The sequence below is a fragment of the Amblyomma maculatum genome, chromosome 1, assembly GCF_055883805.1.
Source record: "Amblyomma maculatum isolate TAMU_Amacu chromosome 1, ASM5588380v1, whole genome shotgun sequence".
NCBI classification, from domain to species: domain Eukaryota; kingdom Metazoa; phylum Arthropoda; class Arachnida; order Ixodida; family Ixodidae; genus Amblyomma; species Amblyomma maculatum.
In genome coordinates, this window is record NC_139344.1 from 229,852,941 (window position 1) to 229,880,253 (window position 27,313).

Sequence of the window (27,313 nt, forward strand, 5' to 3'; positions counted from 1 at the left end):
AACCTAACTTAAACGGAGAGGCAGCCCTGGGTTGTGCTATGTCCGTGCACGTCTCCGCTTCCACTCCCATCTTCCTCCTCTCAAGTCTGGCAGATACTGCGCCTTTACTTTCTTATAAACCAATGTACAATATACAAAAAAATATATAAACATCATATTGACTTGTTTAAGTGTAGGTGTCCACAATTCCTTGGCGTCCACTCAAAAGTATAAGGCTCCTTGTATGTATAACTTTATTAAGGAGCTGGCAAACGACGGGTTAACGCGTCGTGACGCTGGCCAAGCGTCGACCCGGGGTTATGCCCTACTCTGCACTACCTCATTTGGCCCGTTTGTGGTGGGTTGTGAGGCTTGTGCTTTTCGAGCGCACCCCGGGCCTGCTGGACGGCCCATAGTTGAATGTCCTTGTCTGTACTTTGCACAGCACTTTGAAGTTACGGCGGGTATGTCCTGGATGGAGCTTCGGTCGGGAACCTGGCACAGTCCCACATGATGTGCCATTGGTACGCCGGACCCACTTGACATACACTGCATATATCACTCCCTTTCTCCAAAACCTAATTTAAATAAAAATTATGAAGAAACCGCGGATTGAAAAGCAGGCGTTATAAAGAGGCTATCGCTGCAACACTCACAGCTTTCGCTCTACCACTAAGTTCAAGCCATGATGATCGTGCTGCGGCAAAATCTTTTTAGGTGGCCTAGACCAAGGAGGTTATACTTACTTTTCTTTCAGGTAAACAGTTCAAACTCAATGGAACTACATATCCTTGTAGTCAGAGACGTGAGAACCCGCCTGCCACTCGTGAATTTTCGAGACTTCAAATGGGGGGGGGGGGGGGGGTGCAAGGTGCCAGAGTTTGTCACCTCCCTGAGGGATGCTCGGAATATTGTGAGGCTGCCAGGCTTCAAACGGCCAACGCCGAAGCTGGCGCGCAATTTAGCCTACATGGGGTTACTAGCGCTTTCGCACTGAAAGCCTGCCAGCATGATTGCTATTTTTTAAGGCCACGAGGCTTTATATGGTTGATTTTTAGAACATATACCGCGAAATATACGAGACCGACACATATGTAGACAGGAGAGGCGCTGTCGTCATTGTCTATTTTTTTATGCGCTTTGTTTCTATTTCAAACCAAACTTCTGTCACAAGTGGTCGACGCCACCTTCAGAAATTTTTTCAGCATGGGGGTACCAACGCTTTCGCGAATAATGGGATTCACGCGACAGTAATGCATTACCAGTAGTTTTACAGAACACAAACGCAACCAGCTCTTAGACAAGGAGATAACAGGGGACACTGCACGCCCTTTGTTTCCCTCACGGAAAAAAGTTGGAGAAAGGGAGCAATAGAAAACACTAAAAATTTGCCACTCCCCTACTCTCTCCCGGTCGATAGAGCACATGGCGGGACTGACAGTATAACAAGGAAAAACGCCCCCTCAGTCCGTGAGCAAATGCAAATCCGTTCGTAAAAACTGTCCCCCCCCCCCCCCCCCTCCGGGTGGCGGGGCAATTCGTTTTTGTAGGACCCTGCACAATTAGTGATCTGGCTAAAGGAAATTGTATTAGGTGGGGACCCCATATCTCCGCGGCGAATGCCGCTCAAATGATGTCCTCTGGCCAATGGCATCGACAAAGGAACATCCATGCAACTGAGACACAATTCTTCCCACTCATGCCTGTAGGATAATGGTGTTCAGTGCTCAGGAGAAAGGAAGTGAAGAAACTGCCCAGCCATAAACAAAGGCTGGTGTTATAATAAATACGACCCCCCCTTATTTAGCGCTACCCATGCTCATTTTATTGCCATACCCTAGGAATGGCAATAAAATGCTGGGCAGCGCAGCGATTGCTGTTCAGCACACCAACGGGTCAGGCCAGCATAAAGGTGCATAGGGGGCGATTTGTTCCCTCGATTCTGACTCTTTTTCGTCGGGAAATGCATGCAAGCTGTACTGCGAATCGCCCGCCACAGAGCTGAGCCAGCTCATTCGGCCCCTGCTATCTTATCCTGAGCTGATAACCTGTGAAAGAGGAGCAGGAAAGCAAAGCCAGTGTTGGCATAGCATTCAGTTGAAATGTCAACTGCTCATGGCTACCAGCATGTTTTTAATTGGCCAGGCCATATCCGATGCTTAATACAGACAGAATGAAAAATGGGAGATGGATAGAAGGAAAACTAGAATTGAAGGTGAAAAAATTCAGCAAATAAACAACTGCTCACATGTACGAATACAAAAGCATTACAGTCCCGCGGGTGAAATGTTTTCGAGTGAGGCTTTCAATCTGTATTATTATTTCTGCTGGTATTGTTTTCAGCGTGCTAGCGTATTCCACATAGACTGTCGTGCTTCATGTGGTGTCTGCGGAGCCGAATTTGCCGAAACTTCGATTTGAAAGCCAGCTATTGGAAACAGATATGTTGGTAGTTTGAATTCCTGTCACAAGCTAGCTACCAACTTGACTAGCACATGTATGCTATATGCAACAAAAAACTGTGCACTACCTAGAATGCTATATGACAAATGGCTGCATCGCAATTTTGATATGAAAGTCGGGAAAACTGGTGCTACATGAAGGTCAGCCAGTGGCGTGTATATACATGCATAGATGAATGTCATGTATAGGTTTGTCTGAGATGGTGGTGGCCTTGGTGATGGATGGGTCTGAATGCATACAAGTGTCGCATCGTGGGTGCTTGGCTCGCAGTGTGTGTCACCCATTTTTATTCCTGTACAGGTAGCGATGATGTATTTTGCTAGCCACCTCTCAGCCATGAAAGCCATAAGGTTTTTGCGTGATGAGAGAAGTAATGCTTTTGCATTAAGAACAGTTCAATGAAAAATGGTCTAAGTGTTTAAGAACCGCAACTGAGTCACCAGAAATCCACTTCAAAGAGAAAGGATGTAATGCAACAAGTGGATGATATGTTAGAAAGTGATTATATGCATGCCGAGAAGAAACAACAACAAATGCATAATAAAGGCAAGGTCACTCCAATTAAACGATTATCTTGAACTTTATTGCATCCTAATAGGATGTTTGTGCATTTACTAATAATTTGCCAAACATTTCATAATGTTTGTATAACAACCATCTTTTCATTGATAGCTGGTGAGATATTACATTAAGTACTAATTATTTGCAGAGGCAACACTGACAACAAGATCTGGGAAAGTGATGTGCTACACAGTCAAGAGGAGACAAGAATGAAATATGCATTCAAGTTTGCGACAAAGTTGTGCAAAGAAACATAAAAAAAGCACCTGCCGGTTTGCAAAACAACTGTATAAAAAATGAGAACAAGCTGCCAAACAAAATAAATGCAGCAGTGAGCACAAATCACGAAATCCCTCAAATATGCTCAAGATCATTGGCAAAGGGGCCTCCCTACCCTTCCCTTTAATAAGCACTGCAGGCCATTTGTAGAAAAGGACTAGACTTTCATTCAAAACTTGAACAGGTACTAACAATGACAGCACAGATTAAAAGCAACCTGAGATCGTCAGCTACCTTGTAATCACAACAGGATGAACAATGCATACGTAGCTTCAGTGAGGGCATATATGTTAATGCTAGCACAACCCATAATTTGCTGTATATGCCCGTAAGTGCAACTGCCATTAGTGTTCACTGCATGCCTCAAGAAGAATATGCTGTGCCAATGACTACCTAGTTGCTTTGAATTCTCTGTTGCTCAGGCACCTACAAATACTGCACTACTTAAGTATATCAGCAAGAAAAGATGCACACATTTTGTGCGCCGTGTTCCCTGCCACTTGGTAAGAACACAAAGGCAGTAGCACCTGTAAGAATACTGGCGAAATAAAAAGGAGGCTGAATAAATGCCAGCAAATAATTCTGCTCCGCAGAAGCTGTACATTAGTGGCACTGACTGTGAGGGCTATGTTCAGCCATGGACAAAAGTTTGCTGGATGTAGATCTGTAAAAAAGAATTCATTTTTATGCAGTTGGGCACAGCAGGTCAATGAAAAGCAAGACAAAAGGGATATGATCTTGTACCCTTCACTGGAATGAATATAAGCTTTCTGCCTAACGAGACAGCATAGAAATAAATTATTTTTTGTGAAAACCACACTTTTGTCCATGACAGCACATATAGACCTTTTCAAAATTGGACAGAGGGCGCTGCCATATTGGAGACTGGGCTGTGCTCGTAACAGAGGAAAAAGCTGCGGATATTCTCCCCTCATACCTGGTTCTCAGCCCAGTCAAACCGGTTTCTCCAAGGGTCGTGAAAAGGTCTATAGCACCCATTCAAATATTGCATCACCTGTGAAGTGAACCTGCAACAAGTAACCCCCCTTCCCCACTCACTCCTCACATTTGTCCCTGTGCTCTGGAGGTGGCAAGCTGTGCAGTACTTGTACGTTGTCTCCATGGTTAGAATAAATAAAGCCTCTACATGGAGGCACTGGCCATGCGATAAAGGCAGCAGAAGGAACCCTTATGGCTAGATTCATCCTGCAGCAATTGCACACGCACCCACTGGCGTGCCTGAGATGACTGGCGTACGGCCTCCATGACTGCTTGTATGTAGAGGCCGTCTTCAAAGCTGGCTGCACTGTCGGCTGGCTCCTTGGCCCAGCCCTGGCCATGACCCCGTGAGGCAAAGGCATCCCGTAGTGCAGTGACCATCTTAACGAGTCCCTTGGCATGTGGCTTTGGCACTACGCTGTCTGGTGTCTGCTTCAGGTCTTCTACATCCAGGTAGAGTACTTCCTCCTTGGCGCCCTTCCGCTGTCCATGCAGGTCTCCGCTGCGCACCACCAGGTTGCCGCGAGTGCCGCACACCAGCAGCTCCTGGCTGAACTGACCCGCGCAGTGACTATTGAGCGTGACCGTTGCGTACGCGCCGTTGCTCAGTTCCATCTGAAATGTGCAAAAGTCGTCGCTGCTCACTTGTCGGATACCGCACACTGTGTCCGTCGTTTTGGTTAGTGTCCTCGTCAGACCGTGCACCCGAACCGCGCGAAGACCCGTCACGAAGGCTGCAATGTCGATTACGTGACTACCGAAGGTGGATAGCACCCCACCTCCCATGGACTCTTCGCAAGTCCAGTCGTAGCGATCGTGAACAAGAGAGCCACAATGCACTCTGGCCTCAATTATCTGCACAGTTCCCACATAACCGTCTTGTATCTTCCTTTTCATATGGACGTACGCTGGCAGAAAGCGCAGGCTATGACATAACACTGATATAAGTGCTGGATAGTACTGCGCCGCTCGTACCATTTTAAGCACTTCCGATTGCGACAAGCCAGCAGGGCGCTCGCAGAGGACGTGCTTTCCGATGCCTAGAGCCTTGACGGCAATCTGGGCGTGCAAATGAGGAGAGCACATGATGCAAACTAAATCGACGCTTTTGCGGAGTAAAACCTCGTCTTCCTTATTGGTGTAAAATGGAATGCCCAATTCCAAAGCGGCTTCCTTCGCCGCGTCTGCAGTCCTACCCCAAATAGCTTCTACTTTAAAACCTCGAGAGCGCAAACACGGGACAAGTACTCGCACCGACTTACCAGTGCCGAAAACACCGACCCCAGGCAACATGTTCAAGTTGAAACGGTCCGCTCTCACGCCCTGCTAGATTTTCTGTACCATGCCAGAGCCTAACGTGCAGCTCTCGTATGCAGTAAAGCCGCGATGAAGCGTCATTCAGAGCACGAACATGGACACAAAAACGCCACCGCGAAAGGCGCGCACACCGCCAAAAATCCAACAATCATAGAGCAACCGGGCAACTCAACGACTCAACTGACTCAACACTCAACTACAACGCCTTCAGCCGCACTACCCTCTGGCGATCAGCTGGCACATTTCAAGAGAAAACTAATAGAGCCCTTTATAAGTAACTGAATGCGAATAATTTATTAAATGTTTTTTTCTAAAAGACATGCATCTGCGTTAAACAATGCAATTATTATCTTGATTTGGCTGAGTGACTGTTGACCATGCTTTTGACTCTCACCGCAAAGAGACTTCAAGGCTTCAAGCTTCAAGCACTTCAAGCCGTATTCATCCATCCAAACGATCCATTGACTTGCACGCTTGCACCCAGTGAGCGCGTTTTCTTCGACCTTGTTAGAAAAGTGTGCGCCTTCACGAGTCAACAATGAGAAGCTCAACGGCGGAAAGGTTAGTGAATTGTGTAGTGTTCTTGCTGCGACACGTTAGATTTGCTACAGTACTGTAGAGAGAGGAATGCTATGAACACGAAACGCCGCCGGCACTACGGCCGGGATCGCGGCCCTAACTACTGACGTCCAGAGCGATGGGCACCAAGTAGGGAAGAGCTCGGTGACGGCGACAGATCGGCTTCGAATTTCTGCATGCATGGCTACCCTTCGGTCGGCCGAATGAGTAACGCCTACAACTTTTTCGCTTTCTGTCCTGGGTCCGTATTTTGAGCTTGCGTCGTTATCGAAAGTGTCGCTATCTCCCCAAACTCGGGTCATATTGTTACGGACGACATCAAGGAAGAAGCGGGCAGTGGCGCGGACAGGAGCGCTCGCGCTAGGCCCGGCAACATTTTCATTAAACGTCATCTCACTGTCATCGACCATCTCTCTGTCCTCTGTTCTCCTGTTTTCATCGGCTTGCCGTATCGTAACATTTGGTTGGAGGTGCTGGGTACTTCATCATCACCCCCTCATCTTGGCCCGGACGTCGGCGCCCTGCGACTTCTTGCGCCGTCGGCGAAAGGTCAGGAGGCACTGCATGGCTGTTCCCCAGCCTGCCGGACCCAGCAAGACCTTGCCGTTCCTCCGCCCCGTCCCCCCCGCCCCGACCACAAGACACGACGAAGGAGAGACTGACCTGAGACGACACACATGACCACAAGACACAAGGAGAGACCCGAATGACCTAATGTGACCCCACTGACCTGATGTGCCGACCAAGGACCCGACGACCCAAGACACCGCTACACTTCAATACATTCTCCCCTGCCTATGCCATGCGGTGCGTGCCTTGGCCTCCGCCATCGAGTCGTGGCAACGTGTGGCCCGGGAGTGTCCTGCCAAGGTTCATCGCGAATCATCGTGCCGGCAAGCCATTCTATTCTTCCTTGTTACTCTTCTTTTTCAAGCACCTAGACACGCCCATCATCATGCCATGGAATCATCAACATCGTGCATTGCCTCGTCCACGATCGGGACGATCGCTCGGTGGCCCCGGGTCATGTTACGGACGACATCAAGGAAGAAGAAGCGGGCAGTGGCGCGGACAGGAGCGCTCGCGCTAGGCCCGGCAACATTTTCATTAAACGTCATCTCACTGTCATCGACCATCTCTCTGTCCTCTGTTCTCCTGTTTTTATCGGCTTGCCGTATCGTAACAATATGATTGGTGGAAACGCTGGAACATGATGTCACCTTTTCCGGTTCCGTAGTGGCAACACCCGGTTCCGGCGTTTCGGCCAATCAGATGACTCGAGGTCACGTGAGATAGCGACACTTCGATAACGACGCAATCTCGGAATACGGGCCCTTCTCTCGACGTGAGTTTAGATGCGACGTGGATACCGCCAATTGCGCTTGCCGATGGGGCTTCATGTGACCGAGTGGCTGTCATCTTGCCAATAAAGTCTTGACAATGTTGAAGCATACGACCGTACCAATGCGCGGTGATGGCTGGCGAGTTTTTGAGGGAATCTCCCAAAAGTTTTAAACAGCCAAGCACAATGAGGCGGAAGACAATGAACCATGGAAAAATAAGTGAAGCAACATACTTGCCGATACTTTACACATATCAGGCGGATGCATATGCATATGCACCCCGCCGGGGTGGCGCAGTGGTTACGGCGCTCGACTACTGTTCCCAAGGACGCGGGATCGAATCCCGGCCTCGGCGGCAGCTTTTCGATGGAGGCGAAAAGCAAGGCGCCCGTGTGCTGTGCGATGTCAGTGCACGTTAAAGAACCCCAGGGGGTCGAAATTTCCGGAGTCCTCCACTACGGCGTCTCTCATAGCCTGAGTCGCTTTGGGACGTTAAACCCCACAAACCAACCAACCATATGCATATGCATGCAAAATTACGATGGGAGATTGCGGTGTCTAGCTCGGACCCGGCTGCACAAGAGAAGCTGGAGGGCTGGGCTCTAAGAGTCGCTGAGAGCCAGAAGCTCCCGGCCACCCCACGCTATAGGGAGCTTGCACGAAATGCTGAGAGCGCCATTTTCCTGTACAGTGCAGCAGTCGACCGTGGATCGGGCCGCGCAAATAGGGCCAAAGCGATGGTTTAGTGCGTTCGTGGGCTCTGCTGAAGCATACTAAAGTGCAAAAGGCCAGTCCGGACAAAACGACTGCGGGTTTTTCAATATACCAAAGGTACGATTGTACGAATGAGACAAGACCAGGAGTGATCGGAATGTCGGAGACAAGAATGGCTTGCATGCATCAACAGAGGCATTCACAGAAGTCCGGACAAATACCAAGTGTGTGCACGTCATTTCGTGTCAGGATTGCAGTAATCGAAAAGTTTAAACCACCGACCTGCAAGATTGGTGAGCTCCTGCAGCAATCCGTGCCTCAATGTACAACATTCGAGGTGCACGCGCATAAGCCACTCTCGTGTGCGACGTTCCGATCGCTCCTGGTCTTGTCGCATTCTTGCAATCGTACCTTTGGTATATTGAAAACCCGCATTCGTCTTGTCCGGACTTCACCCTTTGCACTTTAGTCTGCATTTGGCTATTACAGCCGCCGACCGCACAGTAGACCATCGCTTTGACACTGCTTGCGTGGCCCGCTACATAGTCGACTGCTGCACTGTACAGGAAAATGGTGCTCTCAGCGTTTCGTGCAAGCACCCTATATGGAGCTGACTCATCGATATAGGGTGCTTGCACGAAACACTGAGAGCGCTTACATACCTGACACGAAATGACGTGCACACACTTGGTATTTGTCCAGACTGCTGTGAATGCCATGTCTGTTGATGTGTGCAAGCCACTCTCGTCTACGACGTTCCGATCGCTCCTGATCTTGTGGCATTCATACAAGCGTACCTTTCGTATTTTGAAAAACCCGCAGTCATCTTGTCCGGACTTAAGCTTTTGCGCTTTAATCTGCATTCGGCTGTTACAAACCACGACCGCACAGTAAATCATCGCTTTGGCATTATTTGCGCTGCCCGCTCCACGGTCGACTGTAGCACTGTACAGGAAAATGGTGGACTTCCCCAGATTACCCAAAATGTATAGCGCTTTCAGCGTTCGTGCAAGCTCCCTGTAGGCTGTATTCGTAAGGCTCAAGAGTCAATGAATGTTTTCTCCACCACCACTGGCAGGAAGAAATTTAAGGGATATCACCTCCAAATAAAGACTTACGGGAGAGTGAGAAAACAAGAGAAGTTAAGAAAATGCATGTCAAGGCTTCTTAAGGATTAAGACTGTGCGAAAAATTGAGGATTTCTACAATGTCTTCAGAAGGATAGCGCTTTGCAGGAGACAACACGGCCATTGCAATTAGTTGTTTCCTTTAAACTGAGCCTCAAAAGCGTTGTAAAAGTAAAAAATATGGCCAAAGCCCTGTGTGACGTCACATATTGACATCATAATTAGTTTAGTGTTATTTACAAACTGCAATCGCCAAGTAACGCTTGTGAACCAAATAAATTTGTGAGCATAGCATGTTTTGGCACTCATAGGTTATATGCACAATTTGTGCACATAATAGCTGCGGGCCCATTTTGTGCCCACAGAATCACTTGTAAGAAATATGGACAATGTTTTCGCGTACAGACTCTTCTGTCATGCTGCATAATAAGAGTAGAAATGCTTGCTGCCTTTACATGCGAAGACAAAGTTTATTACTTGTGTATGCATCAAACATTAATAATTTTTTCTAGGCAATGTGTCAGAAGACTTAAACTGCCGAATTGTGGTCCATATTCTGCTGTCCGCAACTGTGCACAAAGTCGTAGAATGCCTCTCACAAGTAAACCACTGAATCCGTGAAGCTAAAATTTTCCACTTAAACGGAATTTGGTCATTAGTATATTTTATGCTAAAAGTTGTTTGGGTTACCTTGCTAATTTGATCAGATGTCGGACATCGCGTCGTCTTTGGCGACGGTGAAGCACAACAAGTGCATGCACGTGCGTTTGCCCAGTGGGCATTGAAACTCCCTTGGATGTCCACTGAAGGCCTAAATGCATTCACTATTACATTTCTACAAGCTGCTTCACCAGTTTCTCACGTTATATGTATCAAAAGCTTATGTTCTTAACTGGCTTTGTACAAGCACGTCATAAACATTCATATGAAACCATAGAAGCAAGCCTTTATTGAAAATATATTCACAAATATGCCCCGCCGGGGTGGCGCAGTGGTTACGGCGCTCGACTACTGTTCCCAAGGACGCGGGATCGAATCCCGGCCTCGGTGGCAACTTTTCGATGGAGGCGAAAAGCAAGGCTCCTGTGTGCTGTGCGATGTCAGTGCACATTAAAGAACCCCAGGTGATCGAAATTTTCGGAGTCCTCCACTACGGCATCTCTCATAGCCTGAGTTGCTTTGGGACGTTAAACCCCACAAACCAAACCAAACCAACATTCTCAAATATACCAGTGAAATTAAGCCAGTTTGCAGATGACCACATACTCTTCTAAGTTCTGTGTACATTGCTGTACGCAGCCTGCAATGAAGTTTGCTGTGTCGATCGGCGTACCGTAACCCATATCCTAGTGAGAAGAGCAAATGCTTTTGAGGCGGTTTGATAGGGCGTTTTTAAGCCACTTGCATGAGCTTACAGGGATCAGATTGCATGCTCTGTCGGAGCTTTGCATGGCGTGTGTCAGATAACTGGGCTATATCGAGAATGCCTGGGAAAGGACGCTATCTGTCACACGCATATCTATAATGGTGCAGAATATGCTCGATTGTTTATCACGAACCAAAAGGCCAAGCAGCTAACAGCTGCATTTTTGAGTCACGCTGCAGGACAATCGCAGCGCCACCTAGGCAGTGCAGTTTCCTTATAGAAATTATGGTGCTCGGCAGGGATAATGAATATGAACATAAAGAATTCAGTAGCAGTGGCAATCAATAAAAATGGCAACCATCAAATTTATTATAATCTATTCATGGACAGGCTCCCTCTCCTGTAAAAGGCTACAAATATTTGGTAGTAGTAGTATTAATATCTGACTTCAGATGGAATAAATGCATAACTTGCATCACAAAAAAGGGCATGCAAAAGCTGGGCTACTTGAGGAGATCTCTGCGCCGTCAGCCCAAGAAGTTAAACGTTTAGTGCATAAAACTTTCATTAGGCCCATTCTTAAATACTGCTATATTGTTACGTGGTGACAAGCGAAGAGGACAGCACAATGTGGCGATAGGGTGAAGGATGATTTAATGGTTGGCGTAGCGCGAGGGCTCTTCTCGCGCCACTGCCTATCTTCTTCGTAACACTTCCCGGGGCCACCGAGCGATCGTCCCGATCGGTTTGCTTGAAGTTGATGGTGACGTGACGGTGAGGATGTTCAAGGAAAGACAGGAGTGAATGACTTGCTTGCCACCACGATGTCTGATGTGTGGGTGATCCGCCTCCCCTGGAGTTGTCAACCATCCGTCACCAGAGTCCATGGGACCGATGGCTTGAGGTCACGTCGGGCGGCTTGGGCGGGGGTTGCGTGTTCGTGTCCATCGGTTCCTACTGGTCATTCGGGTCTTTCGGGTTCTTCGTCTCGGTTCTGGTTGGTCTGTCTGTTCTCCTTGTCTTCAGGTCCGGGCTGGGGGCTGGGCGGTGGTAGTTGGTAGTTGGTCGGGTCTGGGCTGGAAGGGCTGGGGCGAAACTGCTCGGCGATGTCCCTGGGCCCTCGGTCGATGGTCCCGGCTTACAGATGGCATCAGTGCTCCAAGGTGAGGATGGGGATGACGTACCCCGCACCTCCACCAAACTGTTACGTGGTGACAAGCGAAGAGGACAGCACAACGTGGCGATAGGGTGAAGGATGATTTAATGGTTGGCCTAGCGCGAGGGCTCTTCTCGCGCCACTGCCTATCTTCTTCTTCGTAACAATATTATATGTATCCATACCCCCAGCGCAGCAGCAACAGGTTAGGCAGCATTCAGAAAAAATCTGATTTGTATTCAATTCCGAGAGCTGGCACACATCGTCAACCACACTTATGAAACAAGCGAACTTAAAACATTACAGGTCAGACGCTGTAAAGAGAAGTTAAAGTTCATGTATTTACTCTGCCATAATAAATTAGGAATAGACAATAATGTGTATATTGAATTAATCATCAGACGTCCGACACGATCATACCATTAAAAAAATGAAATATATATATGTTCCAAAACCAGTGCTTTCAAAAATTCTTATTTCTGAAATTAGAACCTGTTAAATCGAGACACTATAGAAAGGTCCTCGGCAGGGTGTCGAACCAAAACCGAACCCAAAACTGGAACTGAACCTGAATATTTTCCTGCCATATTGTAACTGAACCCGAACCGGAACAAATCGGAGGAACCATTCCTAACTGGTTCGCGGTATGGTTCTGACCTATTTTTGCTGGCAACTTACCTTCATTATTTTTCCTTTTATCGTTGCTTGTAAAGTGCTCTTCTTGCTTATTTCCAAAGTGCCACTGCACACTGCAAACATGACAACAATATATAAAAATCGTCGCTTGCTAGAAAATGCCAAGAACAAAAAAAAAAACATTTCCGAGAGCACTGCAGAATCTACAGTGAAGAAATGCGAAAGACTGAGCGTTGCTGCCGCACACGGTACATTGCGCGTCCCTTGTCGAACACAACCAGCGTTCTGTTGAACGCATCAAAGTTCACTGGCATTTTATAATTGGTTTACAGGAAAGGAAAGGTGCAGTCTCTATCACTTGCGGAATCTCGCTGATACACTTCGTGGACAAATCTTGCCGACGTGAGATTTTCACCAAGAGCTTAGAAAGGCTTTCATCTTAAAATATATTGCCACATGCAAACACCAATCTCTGGTGTCGGGCTATCATTCATCCCGAAGACGGGTGGCCGCTGTGCTGCGCAATGGCGCCATTCGTGGAGAAAGTTGCCCCATTTGAGAGCCTTTCTAGGCGGTGGAATAATAGCAGATAATTCATAAGTTGAGTTACATAATCAGATAAATAAAAATATAACCATGCACAACTCAAGAACAAAGTGATGAATCTTTAAAAAAAGAATGGCTCGCAAATCATTTGATTTTTCTATAGTCCAACGACATTGCAATGAGTTGCATGGCACGAACATAGCAGCAGTATGCAATGCGATGCCAGCAGATGCGATTTGGGTGACTGAGACTTCGGAATGATAAGCCCAGGCTTATGGTGGGAAGGCCGCCTTGGGCAGCAATTTACCGATCAGTCCTTGAGTTGCATCTGAACTGAGCACAAGATGATCCCAGAAGTCAATTTCCTCTTTTGTCTTCTCTTCCTTTGGCCCCTAGCAATGACTGCTCGTGTTATTTCCCTGAGCAAAGGCAAGTTAAACTATGCCAGGAGTGAAGCCGCGATGCGTCAAATATGAAGACGACGGGGTGGAGTAAAAGAACTGAGTGGATTTACTGGTAGGAGTATTCATTCACAAGCCCTATTTGGTGTACTGTCGTTTCAGCCCGTAGAACTACGGTGTCGACAAAAATAATGCGTTTAATCACTTTATCCACCGTCATTAATGTGAATACCTAAGGACTGTCTAAATAGATAGGTGGTACTGAAAGCTGGAAGTGCACTATTGAGGGAAAACGTAACTAATGAGTAACCTGGTCTACGGGTTGTGCGGTGACGAGGTAGTCGGGACAAAAGCCTTGAAAATTAGGGAGAGGAATGAGGTCAAGTGGAACACAGGAACTTGCGACTAGGCCCTACGGGAAAAAAAAAAAAATAACAGCAGAGGGAATGGCAGTAATTGTGCATCCGGAGAACTACAATGTGAGACCTTCGATACCACATTATGTTGACCAGCTAGGAAAGGTGCCGAGCAAAACAGCATTTGGTCACCACATAGAAGCGGCTTTGTAGGATCACCGGTGGCGATCAAGTACCGCTACATGTGGCAGCAGAATCTCCCCCTAAGAGCTTACAAGCTAAGAATGAGCTTGAAGTATTCATTACAAAAAGAGAACACTGCCTGCAATGACTCGGAGACAGCAGCAGTTCTCTCCAAATTGAAGAAGTACAGAGCCTTGTCTGCACATTTGAAAAGGTGCCCAGAATAAGCAGACTCTAGTGTTTTGAAATTCTGGGAGGAGGAGAAGTTGGTGCGCCCAGAACTCTATTCACTAGTTACAATAGCGCTTGCTGTGCCATCTATATAAGTCGGTGCCAAGAGAGCATTTTCTGGACTAAAGTTTATCCTCTCTTCTCATCAAACTCAAATGACATCAACAATCCTCAGCAATGTCCCCTTCCTTCAGTTTTTTGTATGATGGCAAAAACTTTTAGAGAACACTGCAGAATCTACACTGGAGAAATGTGTAAGCCCGAGTGTTGCTGTGTTGTCCGCGAAATGTGTCAGCGGGATACCGCGAGTGATAGATACTGCACATTTTTTTTCCTGTAAATGAATTATAGAACGCCGATGAACTTTGATATAAACGGAAAACTGGTTGTGTTTGTCAAGAGGCGCGCAGTGTACCGTGTGCAGGAGTAATGTTCTGGCTTTCGCATTTCTTCACTGCAGATTCTAGAGTGCTCTTGGAACTTTTCAAACTGCAGTTGGTTGGTTACCTGTCTTTACACGCTTTCTAACCATTCCCACCATTTGCGCATGCAAATTGTGCCCTTTCCCGCTTGTTCACTTCAGACATCTAAAATTTCCGGCCACCGGTAGTTAAGCCTATGTCACCGCAAGTTGAATACCGTGCGACCCCATTTAGATGTTGCCATTACCCCTCCCGGCTATTTTGATGTCTGATTGACTTAATTGGCCATAATTAATTACGTAATTAACCCACATGCACCAAATTGTTTCCCCAGCGAGATATTTTGGTCATCTATCAAATGCAACCATTCTTTTTCTAATAACTCGTTTCGTTAGAACGTAATGGTGATGACAATTTTGGTAACACGAAGCTGCCGACATACCTACTTAATGCTTACGCATTAATAGAAAGGTTGGCAGCATTTACTGAGCACATAAAATTTTTGCAAGCAGCCATGATGTCATGTCATGCTTGTTGTAAATTATGCGCCTAAACATATCATTCTAGCCTCAAAGTGGTTCTAGAAGAAGGTATGTAATGCGCCCATGCAGGCAAACATGATGCGCAACAAGACCATGGTCTCATCACATTGCGGCCACAGGAGTTAGACAAGTAATTCGGTTCTCTGGCAAATACAATGACTCCAACCCCAATACGTGGCGGAGGAGACTTTTGTGAGCGCTTTTCGGGACGCAACACATGGTTGCCTTTGCGTTTCACCTCCATAGAAATGCAAAATGCAAAGGCGTTCGTGTGCTGTGCAATATATAGTCACACATATGGCATATATTGTTAGTCTTGGGGTGTGTGTTCGGCTCGATGCTGATCTGATTTCAGAGTGCTTTAGTGGGAGCCAGGCGAAACATTGCTGTGCATGTAATAGTAGAGGTTTTGCTCTTAACTAAAGTTCATGTGAAATTTTGTATACCTGAAAAACGCAGCAGGAAACGTTATGTTCTTTCAACTTTCAGCACGCGGCATTTTAGCTGGTTATGTGCCACTGAAAGTAGCCATCATTTTCCCCCATCTTGCTCTAATTGTTGGGCACTCATTATAAAGATTTTGCTGAGGTCTGTACAACAAATTGTAGTCCGTCAAATCTGATGACAAAAACTACTGTATGAATTTTTAGCGTTTTTTGTATACTGGAACAGGAAAGAAAACTGCATATTAAAATAGTGGAGTAAAAAATACACCAGAACCTTTTTTTTTTTTTTTTTTTCTGAACCTGTTTGAACCTGTTCAGGCAGGGTCGAACCAGCTCGAAACGGAACAAACTGAGTCTCCGGAGCCGAAACTGAACCTGAAAGGCGTGAACCCGAATCGAACCTGGGAAAATTCAAGTTTGACACCTTGGTCCTCGGTCGATTCATTTTGCAGTGCACAAGGATGCGAGGTTAAAATTATAATTTTCACCGAAAACATGCTTTTATATTTTTGTTGTTTTGGATTGTGCATGTATTACAGAAACTTCTCACCAAGTTTGGTTGTCATCTGTACAGTAAAAAAAATTTTTTTTTCGTGATGAGGTGCACTCGCCACCGAAAGCGCCTATAATTATTGCTTTCAAGACGCAGCTGCATAGTGGGCAAGAAACTGAATATAGAGGGCATCCCCAAGTTAGAATGTTTGTTTTTTTTGCGCTCTCTAGCCAAAAAGGACTGGCTATAGAGATAACAGCAGACAGCTAAAAAGAAAAACAAAGGAAGGGCAAATTTCGGGCCATGGTAGCAGCGGAGTGGCTGGTAAACTGAAATAGAAGCTTGGATTGACTAAAACGCAGTACATAACCTTCGGACACTGTTTTCGGACTACTGGGAGCCTGGCTAACCAAAGGGCTCGGCGAGATGGAAATGGAAAACAATGAGGCACGCCCAGCAAGAAACCAAGGAAAACATTGCATGAATGCAGACAGCTGCAAAGTAGAAAAAAAAATAAGAGCTGGGGCGGTCCTTACCCCGTCGGTAAAATGCCGATGGGAATCGCAAGCTGATATTGGACCAACCACATGCCCAAAGTGTTCCACACCAGCTGCAGAAGTGGATGTTCGCCACCTGCTATGGACTTGTGCAGGGACAAGGGAATCAAGGACAGATTCTGCGCGAAGTGGGTCTAACCACAACAAGGGAAGAGAACTTTTCTAAATGGCTCACCGACAACGCTAAGAGTGGGAGCCTGCTCCGGTTCCTCACAAAAAACCATTTACTTGAGTTTATATAATATGCCTTATGGCAAGTTTGCGTAAAAAAAAAAAAAAGGCAACTCGATGCAGTCATCCCAGAGCAGTGTCATGACCACTTTGATTTATTAATTTATGCCCAAAATTTGAAAGCACGTTCTGAAATCTTTGAACTAATTTTTGCGTTTGCACTTCTTGCAAAAGCACAACTGTTGGGAAAATTTTCCAAATCCTTTTAGCAAAGGATGCTTCCAAGGTTGTTTCTGGACTAAAATTTTGTTGGGAACAAGATAAGGGACTCTTTAGATTCCTAATTATTCTCTATAGAAAAAAAAATTAAGTATAACAGAAAAAATGAAGTTCATCTTTAAAGTGCCCAGATTTTCAGGAAAATGTCATAAAGAAAATGCCATAGTGAACTACCTAGAAGTTAAAGTTTGTTTTAAGTGCAGAGCAACGAGACATGAGGAACAGAGTAGACAGGACAAGGCACTCTCCTGTCTACTCTGCTCCTTGTGCCCCATTGCTCCGCAATTAAAACCAACTTTAAGAAATGCACCAACTAGCCTGCAATAACATTTTGCTACCAAGAAGCTATTTTCATGATTTTTTAAGTATTTTTAAGTGATAGTTTTCCTAAGCTGACAGTTCATTACTAATTATGATAGCTACAATGTTTTTCTTTTCATGCTAAGGTGAAAAAACAATATATTCTAGTAAGAGGAAGATAAGCCTTTCCTTAAAAAGTTTATTGAAATTGGTGCAGCAGTTCAAAAGTGGACCCTATAGCTCCGCATCCCCCCTTAAAGATGTAGAGATGCCAAATTTTTGTTTAAATTTTCTTCTTGGTAATGATGCTTAAGGCATTGAATCACCATGTGGTTTTCACGAACGAACAAGTAAATTAAAATTCAATTTTTTTTTGTCACCTGTTTCACCTAGTTTCTATCCCGACTGTGGCGGCTTTGTTTTAGTGGAGGTGAAATGAAGAGGCGTCCATGTGCTGTGCGATGCCAGCGCACGTTAAAGATTCCCAGGTGGTCGAAATTACTCTGTAGCCCTCCACTACAGCTCCTTTCTCTCTATCCACTTTCAGTCCCACCTTCCTTCCTTCCCTTATGGCGCGGTTCAGGTGTCCACAGAAACAAGTGTGACGGATACTGCGCCTTTCCCTTCTTGTGAACCAATTATTATTATTTCGGTTACAACAGCCGAGTGATGTTTGTGACGTCAAAGTCAAGTCTAGATCGCATGAGAGAGAAACAAAACAGGGATATATAATCGCATCTTTTTTAATTTTTACAATCCCTGTTCTTGCGCAAGACTGGCTTTAGCATTGTAATAAATTGAAATGACAGGATTGACCATAGCACTATTTTTTCATCCCTCACATGACGTAGACTAGACTTCGACATCAAAACCATCTCTCAGCTGTTTAAACAGAAGCAGCAGAGAAAAGAAATTTGATTATAAATTTTTTAATGGCCGTAGGTAAATATCACATGGTGATCTATCATCTGTGTACAGCAATGTCTTACGTGTCATTGCAAAGAATGAAACAGGAACACAAAAATTTTGTTTCCTTTAAGCAAAACTGAAATATGTAATATATCTTTATGCAGTGGTTAAAGCCCATCCATTTTTTTCTTTCTGCTTGTGGTGTTACCATGTGTGCTGTTTTCTTTCACAGCCGTGGTGTACAAGTAGCTCTGATTTTCTATTTTTTGCATGCACGACCTGTGTTGAGAATGTCTTTGCTATTCATTTGTACTGTGTTCTATTTTAACCTTTTTCTGTTACCCACTACTGCCTAAGGCCTTAAATTAATGCTGGCAGTATATTTGAAATAATGATAATAGTAAAACATACATCTACATTTTGCACTGCCAGCTCGAGGGCAGGATATATCCTGTCTTCGGTTGCTGATGCACTGTGGAAATATTAAATGTCACGGTTCAGCAATTTCAATGTCTTGCTCTATACAGGTTTACAGAATCAAATGTAGCTTTTATTGACCCAAATCAAAGTTATAGGTGATGCTCCAGTTTTTGCCAACTGAAAAAAAAAAGAAGAGAAAATGGCAATTGGTATTTTTATTACATCTCAGTACTCTCAGTTGCAGTATATGAACATAGAAACTGGAAATTATTATGTACAGGCATTTTCACTGAAATATAGTACAGCTGAGATCAAATTCTTTGCTAAAAAGGGAACAGTGCAAAAACTGGACAAAGCGAGGAACGAACAACACAGGCACTGTGCTCCTCGCTTTGTCCTGTGTTTGCGCTGTTCCCTTTTTAGCAATGTTAAACCAACTAGCCTGCAACAACACCCTCCTGAACATCGAATTCCTTGCACTTTGCCTCAAATTTCGGCTACAACTTTTGAATCAAGGAACAAGGCCTTATTGGCTTATATATATTTAGAACAAAAATGTGTAAGCTTAGACATAAACTTGCAATTCATTGAAAGATTAACTACTCTATTTCTCTTCTGGAAAATACTGCATTAAAGTAAAATGCAAATAAGAACTGCAAAAAAAGTAGTGCTCCCACTCCACCAACAAAAACTCTAGGCTGGACCAAACAAATCAGCTACTGTGCTACACATGAAGTAAACAAAACTAGAAGAGAGCACTTTGTTTTTGCTGCTAATTAAAGCAAATATATCCTGCTCGCATGCTGTACAGTGAATTTTGCCAATTGCTCCTTGGTGCACTTATTCCTTGTTAGAATGCTGCTTTGCCGCTTTGGGCAGGAGGCAGTCGGGAGCATGCCGCAACCATGATTTTACGGCAGCCTCGATGATGACTGGAGTGCTGTTAGGCACCTTGCTTGCAGAAGCTGGAAAAGAAAATACAGCTTAATAAAACAGCTCCACGCAAGCATCCCTTTTACTATTGTGTGACACTGTATTATGCTAGCCTTTATATATTACTACATTAAATGTACTATTGCTATTTGAGCCCGGAGCTCCATACAGCATTTACAGGCCTTGAAAATGATGAAGTAAACCGAATAGGCCCTCAAAAGTAGCTGTAAAAGCTACCACTAAAGATACTGGGTAGCTTAAATGTTGATTGCTGCTTCACTTGCTTGTCAGAAGAAGCATAAAGCAAAATGGCACTGAACACTACTGCACTGCATATTCCTTAATGTAAGCACTTATTTGAGAAATTGAGCTACTTGCCGCGTTGCAATACACATTCCAAACCGGCTTTCTTGAAGAGCCCAAGTTCATGAAGGAATAGTCAGTAAATACATCTTGTGCTTACATGCTGTGCTTCCTAGCATAAATCAGGTAATAAAAATTATATGAGGGATATTAAAAGTTCTGTTTTAGTGAATAGGGGTTGTGCATGAAAATGCAACGAAATTTAAGAGAAAATTTAAAGAAGTACACCACACATCTCTTACTGCTTTGACAATTTTCAGGGCTAAGAAGCTAAGTTTCTCTTTTTGCCCCATTCAGGAAAACTTCACGGCCACCTCATCCACCATTAGAATAGAGTGGAAAGCTGGGCCAGTTGGTCATCATCATCATCAGCCTGACGATATCCACTGCAGGGGCGAAGGCCTCTCCCATATTCCTCCAATTAACCTGGTCCTGTGCTAGCTGCATCCACTTGACCCCTGTGACCTCATCCGCCCACCTAACTTTCTGCCGCCCCCTGCTACGTTTTCCTTCCCTTGGAATCCAGTTTGTTACCCTAAGCGACCATCGGTTATTCTCTCTTCACACTACATGTCCTGCCCATGCCCATTTCTTCTTGATTTCCACTAGAATGCCACTAACTTGAGTCATTTCTCTGACCCACTCTGCACACTTCCTATCCCTTAACATTACCCCTACCATTTTTCGTTCCATAGCCCTCTGCACTGTCATTAACTTAAGTAGAACCCTCTTTGTTAGCCTCCACGTTCCAGCCCCATAGGTGAGTACAGTTAAGATGCAACTGTTGTATACTTTCCTCTTGAGTGATAGCGGTAAGGTGCTAGTCATAATCAGCGACTGCTTGCCAAATTCGCTCCATCCCAATCTTATTCTCCTTGTTATTTCCCTCTCATGGTCCGGATCTGTGGTTACTACCTGTCCTAAGTAGACATATTTGCTGACTACTTCCAGTGCCAGTTCAATGCAATCCAGGGCCAGTTGGTATATATTGGTAAAAATTGAAACCAGCGGAAGAACGCAGACACGGAGAGGAGGTACACAGGACAACGCTGGACTAACAACTGAGTCTATTTCTAAGAAATTCACATTCATATATACCCTTCAGCGAAGAAGCAACACATACGCACATTGCAAGAGAAAAAAATATAATGATAATCATGAGTAAAATGAAATGTCCATCACAGCAGGCTACCTATGTGCACTGTAAGGAGCTTAAGAAGTGGAATTCTTTATTGAATAAGGTAACAGACGTGTCAGTGACACAACTCTCACCATTTTTGATAACATGATATGCTTCCAGGATTTCATGTTAGCTCTTTGTTTTACCCCGCCCCATAACGGTTGTTTCCTTAAGCAACGGCCTGCATTTATGTTTCCAGCAGTGTTTTGGCAAATTCGCCCCCTCATCGTAAATTACAGATCTTTCATGGTCACGATGTTGGGCATTTAAGCTGTGACCCGTCTGTCAACATACATTTTCCCGCATGATAATGTAATACAATACACAACTTGCGTTGCACAGGGAACAAATTTTGTCTCGTGGTTAGCCGTGCACTGTGAATTTTTATTACTAACTCTCCTGCACAAACTAGCCAGGTTACGGGGGTGGAAAAAACCACTTCAACACCTAGACGATTGGTGACATTTTTTGATGGTGTGAAAGCATGTGTATGTAAGGCATGATTTGAATCTTTTTTTTTTCCACTTTATCTGCCAGCTTGTTTTGCTTGGTGTTTACTGCCTTCAGCAGTTATTCAGAGATCCCTTGGATTACGTGCATAGGGAACCCTGAAGAGCAACATTTTATCAAATGTTGCTCTTGTTCTTGCATGGTGTGAAAGCAGTTTTTCTACAACTCATCTTTGAGACACAGGTTTGAATGACATCAGTTGTATAGTAGCAAGGCCTTCTTCGTACTTAGAGCATAGGTCCAGCAAAGGTACCCGCTGTCATGTTACATTAGAACAATGTCTAAAAACCTAATATTGCTACGGTCTGGTAGTACATGAGTGAATGTTAGAGCTTTAGAACAGAACAGAACAGAAAATGTTAGTGGCTACATCCTGTAGATTCATTGGGAGCAAATTCAAAAGTATTAAGGAGTCATCAACATATCTGAAGACTTTATTTAGTCACACAGGTCATTTCCAATCTTTCTTTTAGTAAGGTGTCAAAACGGGCCAAATCAATGTTGGTTGAGACTGCCACTACACTCCAGCCTATACATATTCCCCTCTTCTGCACATACACATCACCATTAAAGTCAATCATTGTGCACATGCTTTCACACAACAAAAAAGGTCGCCAATCGTCAAGATGTTCTTTTTTTTCAAGTGCGCATGCGTTGCTTCATCACTGAAGGGTATTTATGAATGAATGTGAGTTTCTTAGAAATAAACTAAGTTATTAGTTCAGCATTGACCTGTGTACCTCTCTGTGTCTGCATCCTTTCGCTGTTTTCAGTCTTTACCTTGCCTTTCATACAGTAGGCCACTATTCTTCTTGTCGTTCTGTCACTGCCCCCAACAAGCTCCATGAACTCTTTAACCTGCACACACATGAAAGCACGGCATATGCAATGAGGAAAAAATGACCTCATGCACTGAGAAGTAACGTAGCAATCTCAAAAGTGCTCTGAATGAAATGGACTGAAAAGCAAGTAAATATCTCCCATCATGTATTTACAGCAACCTCGATAATGAATGCGTTGCTTCTGGGAAAGCATTTTGTATCGAAACTCTGTTCTTGGCAAAAATACCAAATGAGTCAGAAGAGGTGTGGAAAGAAACCAGTGTCTGTCAAGTCAGTCTTCAAATTCAAATAGTTCCTTAAAGCAGCTGAAAGGCTGTTTAATCAAGTGTGTGCTTGGTGGTGCTACTGAGGTGGAAGATATTGTCTTCAAATAACATTAACCCTTTCACTGTCGAGTATTTTTGGGACTGCTGCACACTTCCTGCCGAGTTATTTTGCATGTTAGCCGGGATTTTTGATATATTAAATCCATGGAAATTTTATGCTAGTAATGCACTACGAGGCTCTCTGCAGGACATGTTAGTTAAATATTTTTATTACGCTCGGCAGGCTTCCGCTTTTTGCCCGTTTTTATGGGGGCAGGATCACTTCTTCGTTGTCTTTGTTAACAAGCTTTTTAGCTAAGCTGCTTCATCATTGTCACTTTCACTTGAGTAAGAACTACTTGGCAGTTTGTTTTCGTCACCCGTCAAACCATGGATCCACTTTGCACACTGTGTTGCCATGGATACAGTGTTGACGGCGAGAAAGCAATGATGATGGTGATGATGCGGGTGGAGAAACATCCAATCCATATGTTGTTTCATATTTGCCCTGCAAGATTTATGTGCTTATGTGTCTTCTCCACAGATTGTGCGACATGTCCGCATCATTATTGTTATATGAGTAGAATCGGGAGTATCAGGGAGTAAGTTTAACAGCAACTCGAGTATACTCGAAAGCGGCAGGGGTTGTGCTTGTATGGTATCCTGAGATATCTCGGGAGGGGCAGTTAAAGGGTTAAGTATTTCCCCCTGCTGCTGCTGCTGTAGCATGTAATGAATAATATTCAGCAGGTGTGCAGTACTCTGCTTAAAACCTGAAAGTGAAAAACTTCACAGCCTGTATGAAACACAGCAACCAAATAAGTGCATGTGAAGAACATGTCTAGTATGGAGCACCTAGTTGCGTAATGCCGTATCTCATACTACAATTTTCCACATGGTGCTCACCACTTATGCCTGTCTGTGTTCAGTTGGCTTTCAGCAGCAGTGAACATTTTATTTACAGCCATTTGTGCAATACATTGGGAAGATCAAGTTTAGAAGCCCTATTTTGACATTGCAAAAGCTTCAGTCTGCTCAGTGCCTTCCTTTCTATGTTGTTTTCAACTGCCTATTGATGCTGGGCATCGCGAAAACTTTTTATGGAGCTACTGCATTATAACATCATAGCCCAATGAATCATGAAGCAAACTGGGGCTGGACTCGGGCAAATCTGGAAGGGAGCCATCCGTGCCAACACTCGATCGCCAGATGCAATCCCAGTCACAAAACGCTGAGACATTGGACAGTCTGTCAGTCTCTGTGTCAAGTTTCTCAACAATTTTGTCGGCGCTCACAGAAGTTGTGGTGTCTTCAGGGAGTCTGTCAAATTCTGAGTCATATTTTTGAGCAATATCGTTTACATTCACAAAAGGTATGGTTTCCAAACATCTGCACAAAGACTGTGAAAGAAAAGACTGGCCAGTTGGAGAATACTCTTACATGGCGTGCAGGGAATGGAGAAGCTGAAAAGCTTTTTTTTTTGTCTTCTGCTTCACTTTCTCCAGGATATTTCTTGTGTGCTTTCTGCACAACTCCACCGCGCCAGACAGTACTGACACTACGCAGCAGCTCCCAGCGGCATGCGACCGCAAACGATTGCATACTGTACAGCAGCACACAGCATGCAGCTGTAACAAAGTGCATATGTAACTATGATTATAGGCATTGCTGTAGGTGTGCTTCAGCTTACTTTTCTGACAGAGACTTTCACTACATGCGTTGTCTGCTTTACAACAGAACCAAAAGGAGCCATCTTGAGCACCTTTCGTAGCAGCAGGTACCAAAGGTTTAGAGTTGCAGCTTCAGCATGTAATAGTGCTTCTATACACATAAAAACGTGCGTTTTCCCCAGCTTCCTTGCATGTGAGTTCGCACGTACAGATGCATGCACAAAACAAGAGAACACCATGCGATAGACTAGGCATCATTGGAAGAGGTCCTCTCGTGACGAGGCAGCAGTATCGGTTTCGGCTCTGTGGCTTCATTTTCATTTGCTGCACAGCGTTACATCTGTGCTTGAAGTTTCAGACGCCTTTTGCGTGTAGCCGAAGGAACTTGGGCACCAGCTCAGTGTAAATACGAATTAATTTCGCTGAAGCCTTCGGTATCTTATTTGTTGCAGTTGTTATTACTATTGCTATATTGCTCTTGTTATTGACAAGCATGACCATTAATGCACTTTTGAACAGGAGCGCCGAAATAGGAATGTGTACGTAAGGAGAGATAAAAAATTTTTGACACATTTTTGTTTTTTCTTTGAAATAGTCCACAGAATGATAGTGTACATGATTCACCGAGTTGAGTTCGCTTACACCAGCTGAATAATTTACTATTGAATTTTTCCTCATGCAGCTTCGGTTTCGGCTTCAGTCACTGAGCGATGGTTGGGACGTTATAGACCCGTTTTGGTCACCTGAGTGATAAAAAAAACTGATATATAATTGTTGCTTATTCATGGTTTTGCAATTTTAACTTTTGGGCAGGCCTGCATAAACATTCTTGAGAATAAAAATCAGCAAAGCAGCGATAAATACCTGTTTTTGTATGCCTCACATGACTTCAGTGCATCTATGATGTCACAGCCATCTTGCAGCGGTTGAAACCACAACTGCATGGGAGAAAAAATTCAATTTTAAATTATTTACTGCTTTTTTATGCAATTCACGTGGCTAGTCATGTTCGGTAATGAGCAGCACATCATTCCATCGACAGAATGTGCAGTCGCAATTTGGTGTGTCTACTGTTTTAAATGTCGATTGAGTGCTAGTACGGAACTTTAGTGGGTCTACGGATGGTAATAATAATGCAACGAGGCAGTCACACAAGCCTGGCAGCTTACAACTCGTGCTTGTAGCTTCCCTGAATATAGCCAATCCAGAAACCTGCTTCCGAGCTAGAATCCTTGCATGCATTTCCACCAGAAAGACTACTTCCATTGGCAGATTAATTGTAATTTGTTTATGCTGTTTGACACTGCATATGAGCCCAGGGTCAGCTGAAATTTAGCTGACAAATATTCAAGTCTACTCAAGAAAGCATGATGGTGTTCACATAGCTTGAATGAACCCAAGGGAGATTTTATATCTGCATTTACAAATACAGAAATGTTCAGGAAGGAAGTTCTGAAATATTCAAAGAAAGTGCGGTTGAGGACATTAACGCCCATCTCGGGCGACTTACAGACATCCGCAGGAGAAAAGCAAGAACAGACTTCAAAATTGGGGCTGGGTGATATCCACTGGATTCCCACAGGATGACCTCTTATGAACCTGGACGTTCGTATCTTATTTGGTCGTCCAATGGAGTTTCAGTGCCCATTGTTATCCCAGTGATGACATTGATGGTTCCATTCGATGCCCAAAACGAATTATTATGATAAAAAAACTTGCATATTTAGTGCAGTTTTGACCAAACTACGTCTTAGTGATTATTATTTATAAAGCAGTTAAAAAAACCCCTTCGAACCTTCTGCAAAACAATTCCATCAGCACACCTTCTTTTATCGTATCTTTGTGGCAATGTTGCTACAAACAAAACATGATGGTGCTACCAGCATCAGTGCAGGACAGTGGCTTGTTTTGCTTATACGTTGTCACAGACGAAGTAGATATCAGACTTATTTTTATCAAATCAGGCAAGAATCCTGAAAATATTTGGCACAATAAAATACTGCCACCCAAGTGCCATTTTTGTGCAAAATTTGAAGAATTCAGTGGTTTAGCTGGGAGAAGTATCCTATGGGATGTATGTAATTATCGTTGTGCATGCATTCTGCACATGATCTCAGTGCAGTGTAGCATGTAACTCCACCACAAGTACAACCTTTTGCATTCACAGAGCTAATTTTATTGCACTATTTTAGTAAGCAGCTCGCGTTTTCATGCAGAGTATATGTACAGGTGCCCACAAAAGTTCTTTGGAACACGAAGGTTTTTTTCTCACTACCTGGTTAAAATTGTGTCATAAACCACTCTTAAGTGGTCCCACTTGCTACATAAACCATTTGCAAATGGTTTGATGTAACGAGAATCATATGTGCTTTCATGGAAGCCAAGACAAATGTAGAAGCCTTTAATTTAAGTTGTAAGGGAAGGCAAACCAAAATGAAAAGACAATGTTTCAAAACCTACTAGGTTCCTTCGTAAGGGGTGTGTGTGGGGACATTTTAGAACCTGCTTAATTCCTTCATCAGGTGTGACTGCGGCAAGCTTCAGCAGGCAGACCTCTGTCGAATGTTTTCTTTTGAATTATAGAAGCATATATCACAGGCAAGAAGCAGCTCAAATGCTATCATCAACTCAGTGCATCCATCCATTGAGCACACTTTTGCTCCATTTTGTATAGCCTCTGTATATGGGTCTCATATTGACACTAGGGAAGCTTTCAATTGAGTGAAGTTATTTCA

The 27,313-nt window shown here is 44.3% G+C and overlaps 2 protein-coding genes across 2 annotated transcripts in view; one reads left to right on the forward strand and one right to left on the reverse strand.

Moving 5' to 3' along the window:
- Positions 1-3,003: 3,003 nt before the first annotated feature.
- LOC146205864 (glucose-fructose oxidoreductase domain-containing protein 2) lies at positions 3,004-5,823 on the reverse strand. Its single transcript, XM_084590517.1, has 2 exons — positions 5,544-5,823; positions 3,004-4,896 (listed from the first exon to the last, which is right to left on the reverse strand). Exon 2 carries the CDS (start codon positions 4,894-4,896, stop codon positions 4,426-4,428), a length of 471 nt encoding a protein of 156 aa, XP_084446643.1. The 5' UTR covers positions 5,544-5,823; the 3' UTR covers positions 3,004-4,425.
- Positions 5,824-6,021: 198 nt separating this feature from the next.
- Positions 6,022-27,313, forward strand: part of LOC146205865 (protein BANP-like) — a 54,062-nt gene continuing 32,770 nt past the window's right edge. The window contains exon 1 of the mRNA XM_084590518.1: positions 6,022-6,159. Coding sequence (XP_084446644.1) covers positions 6,137-6,159 — 23 coding nt within the window. The 5' untranslated portion in view covers positions 6,022-6,136. The remainder of the gene's footprint in view (positions 6,160-27,313) is intronic.

What these genes read in the sequence shown, in the direction of transcription:
- LOC146205864 (XM_084590517.1), bottom strand. Translation starts at nt 4,896, where the DNA reads ATGGAACTGAGCAACGGCGCGTACGCAACGGTCACGCTCAATAGTCAC.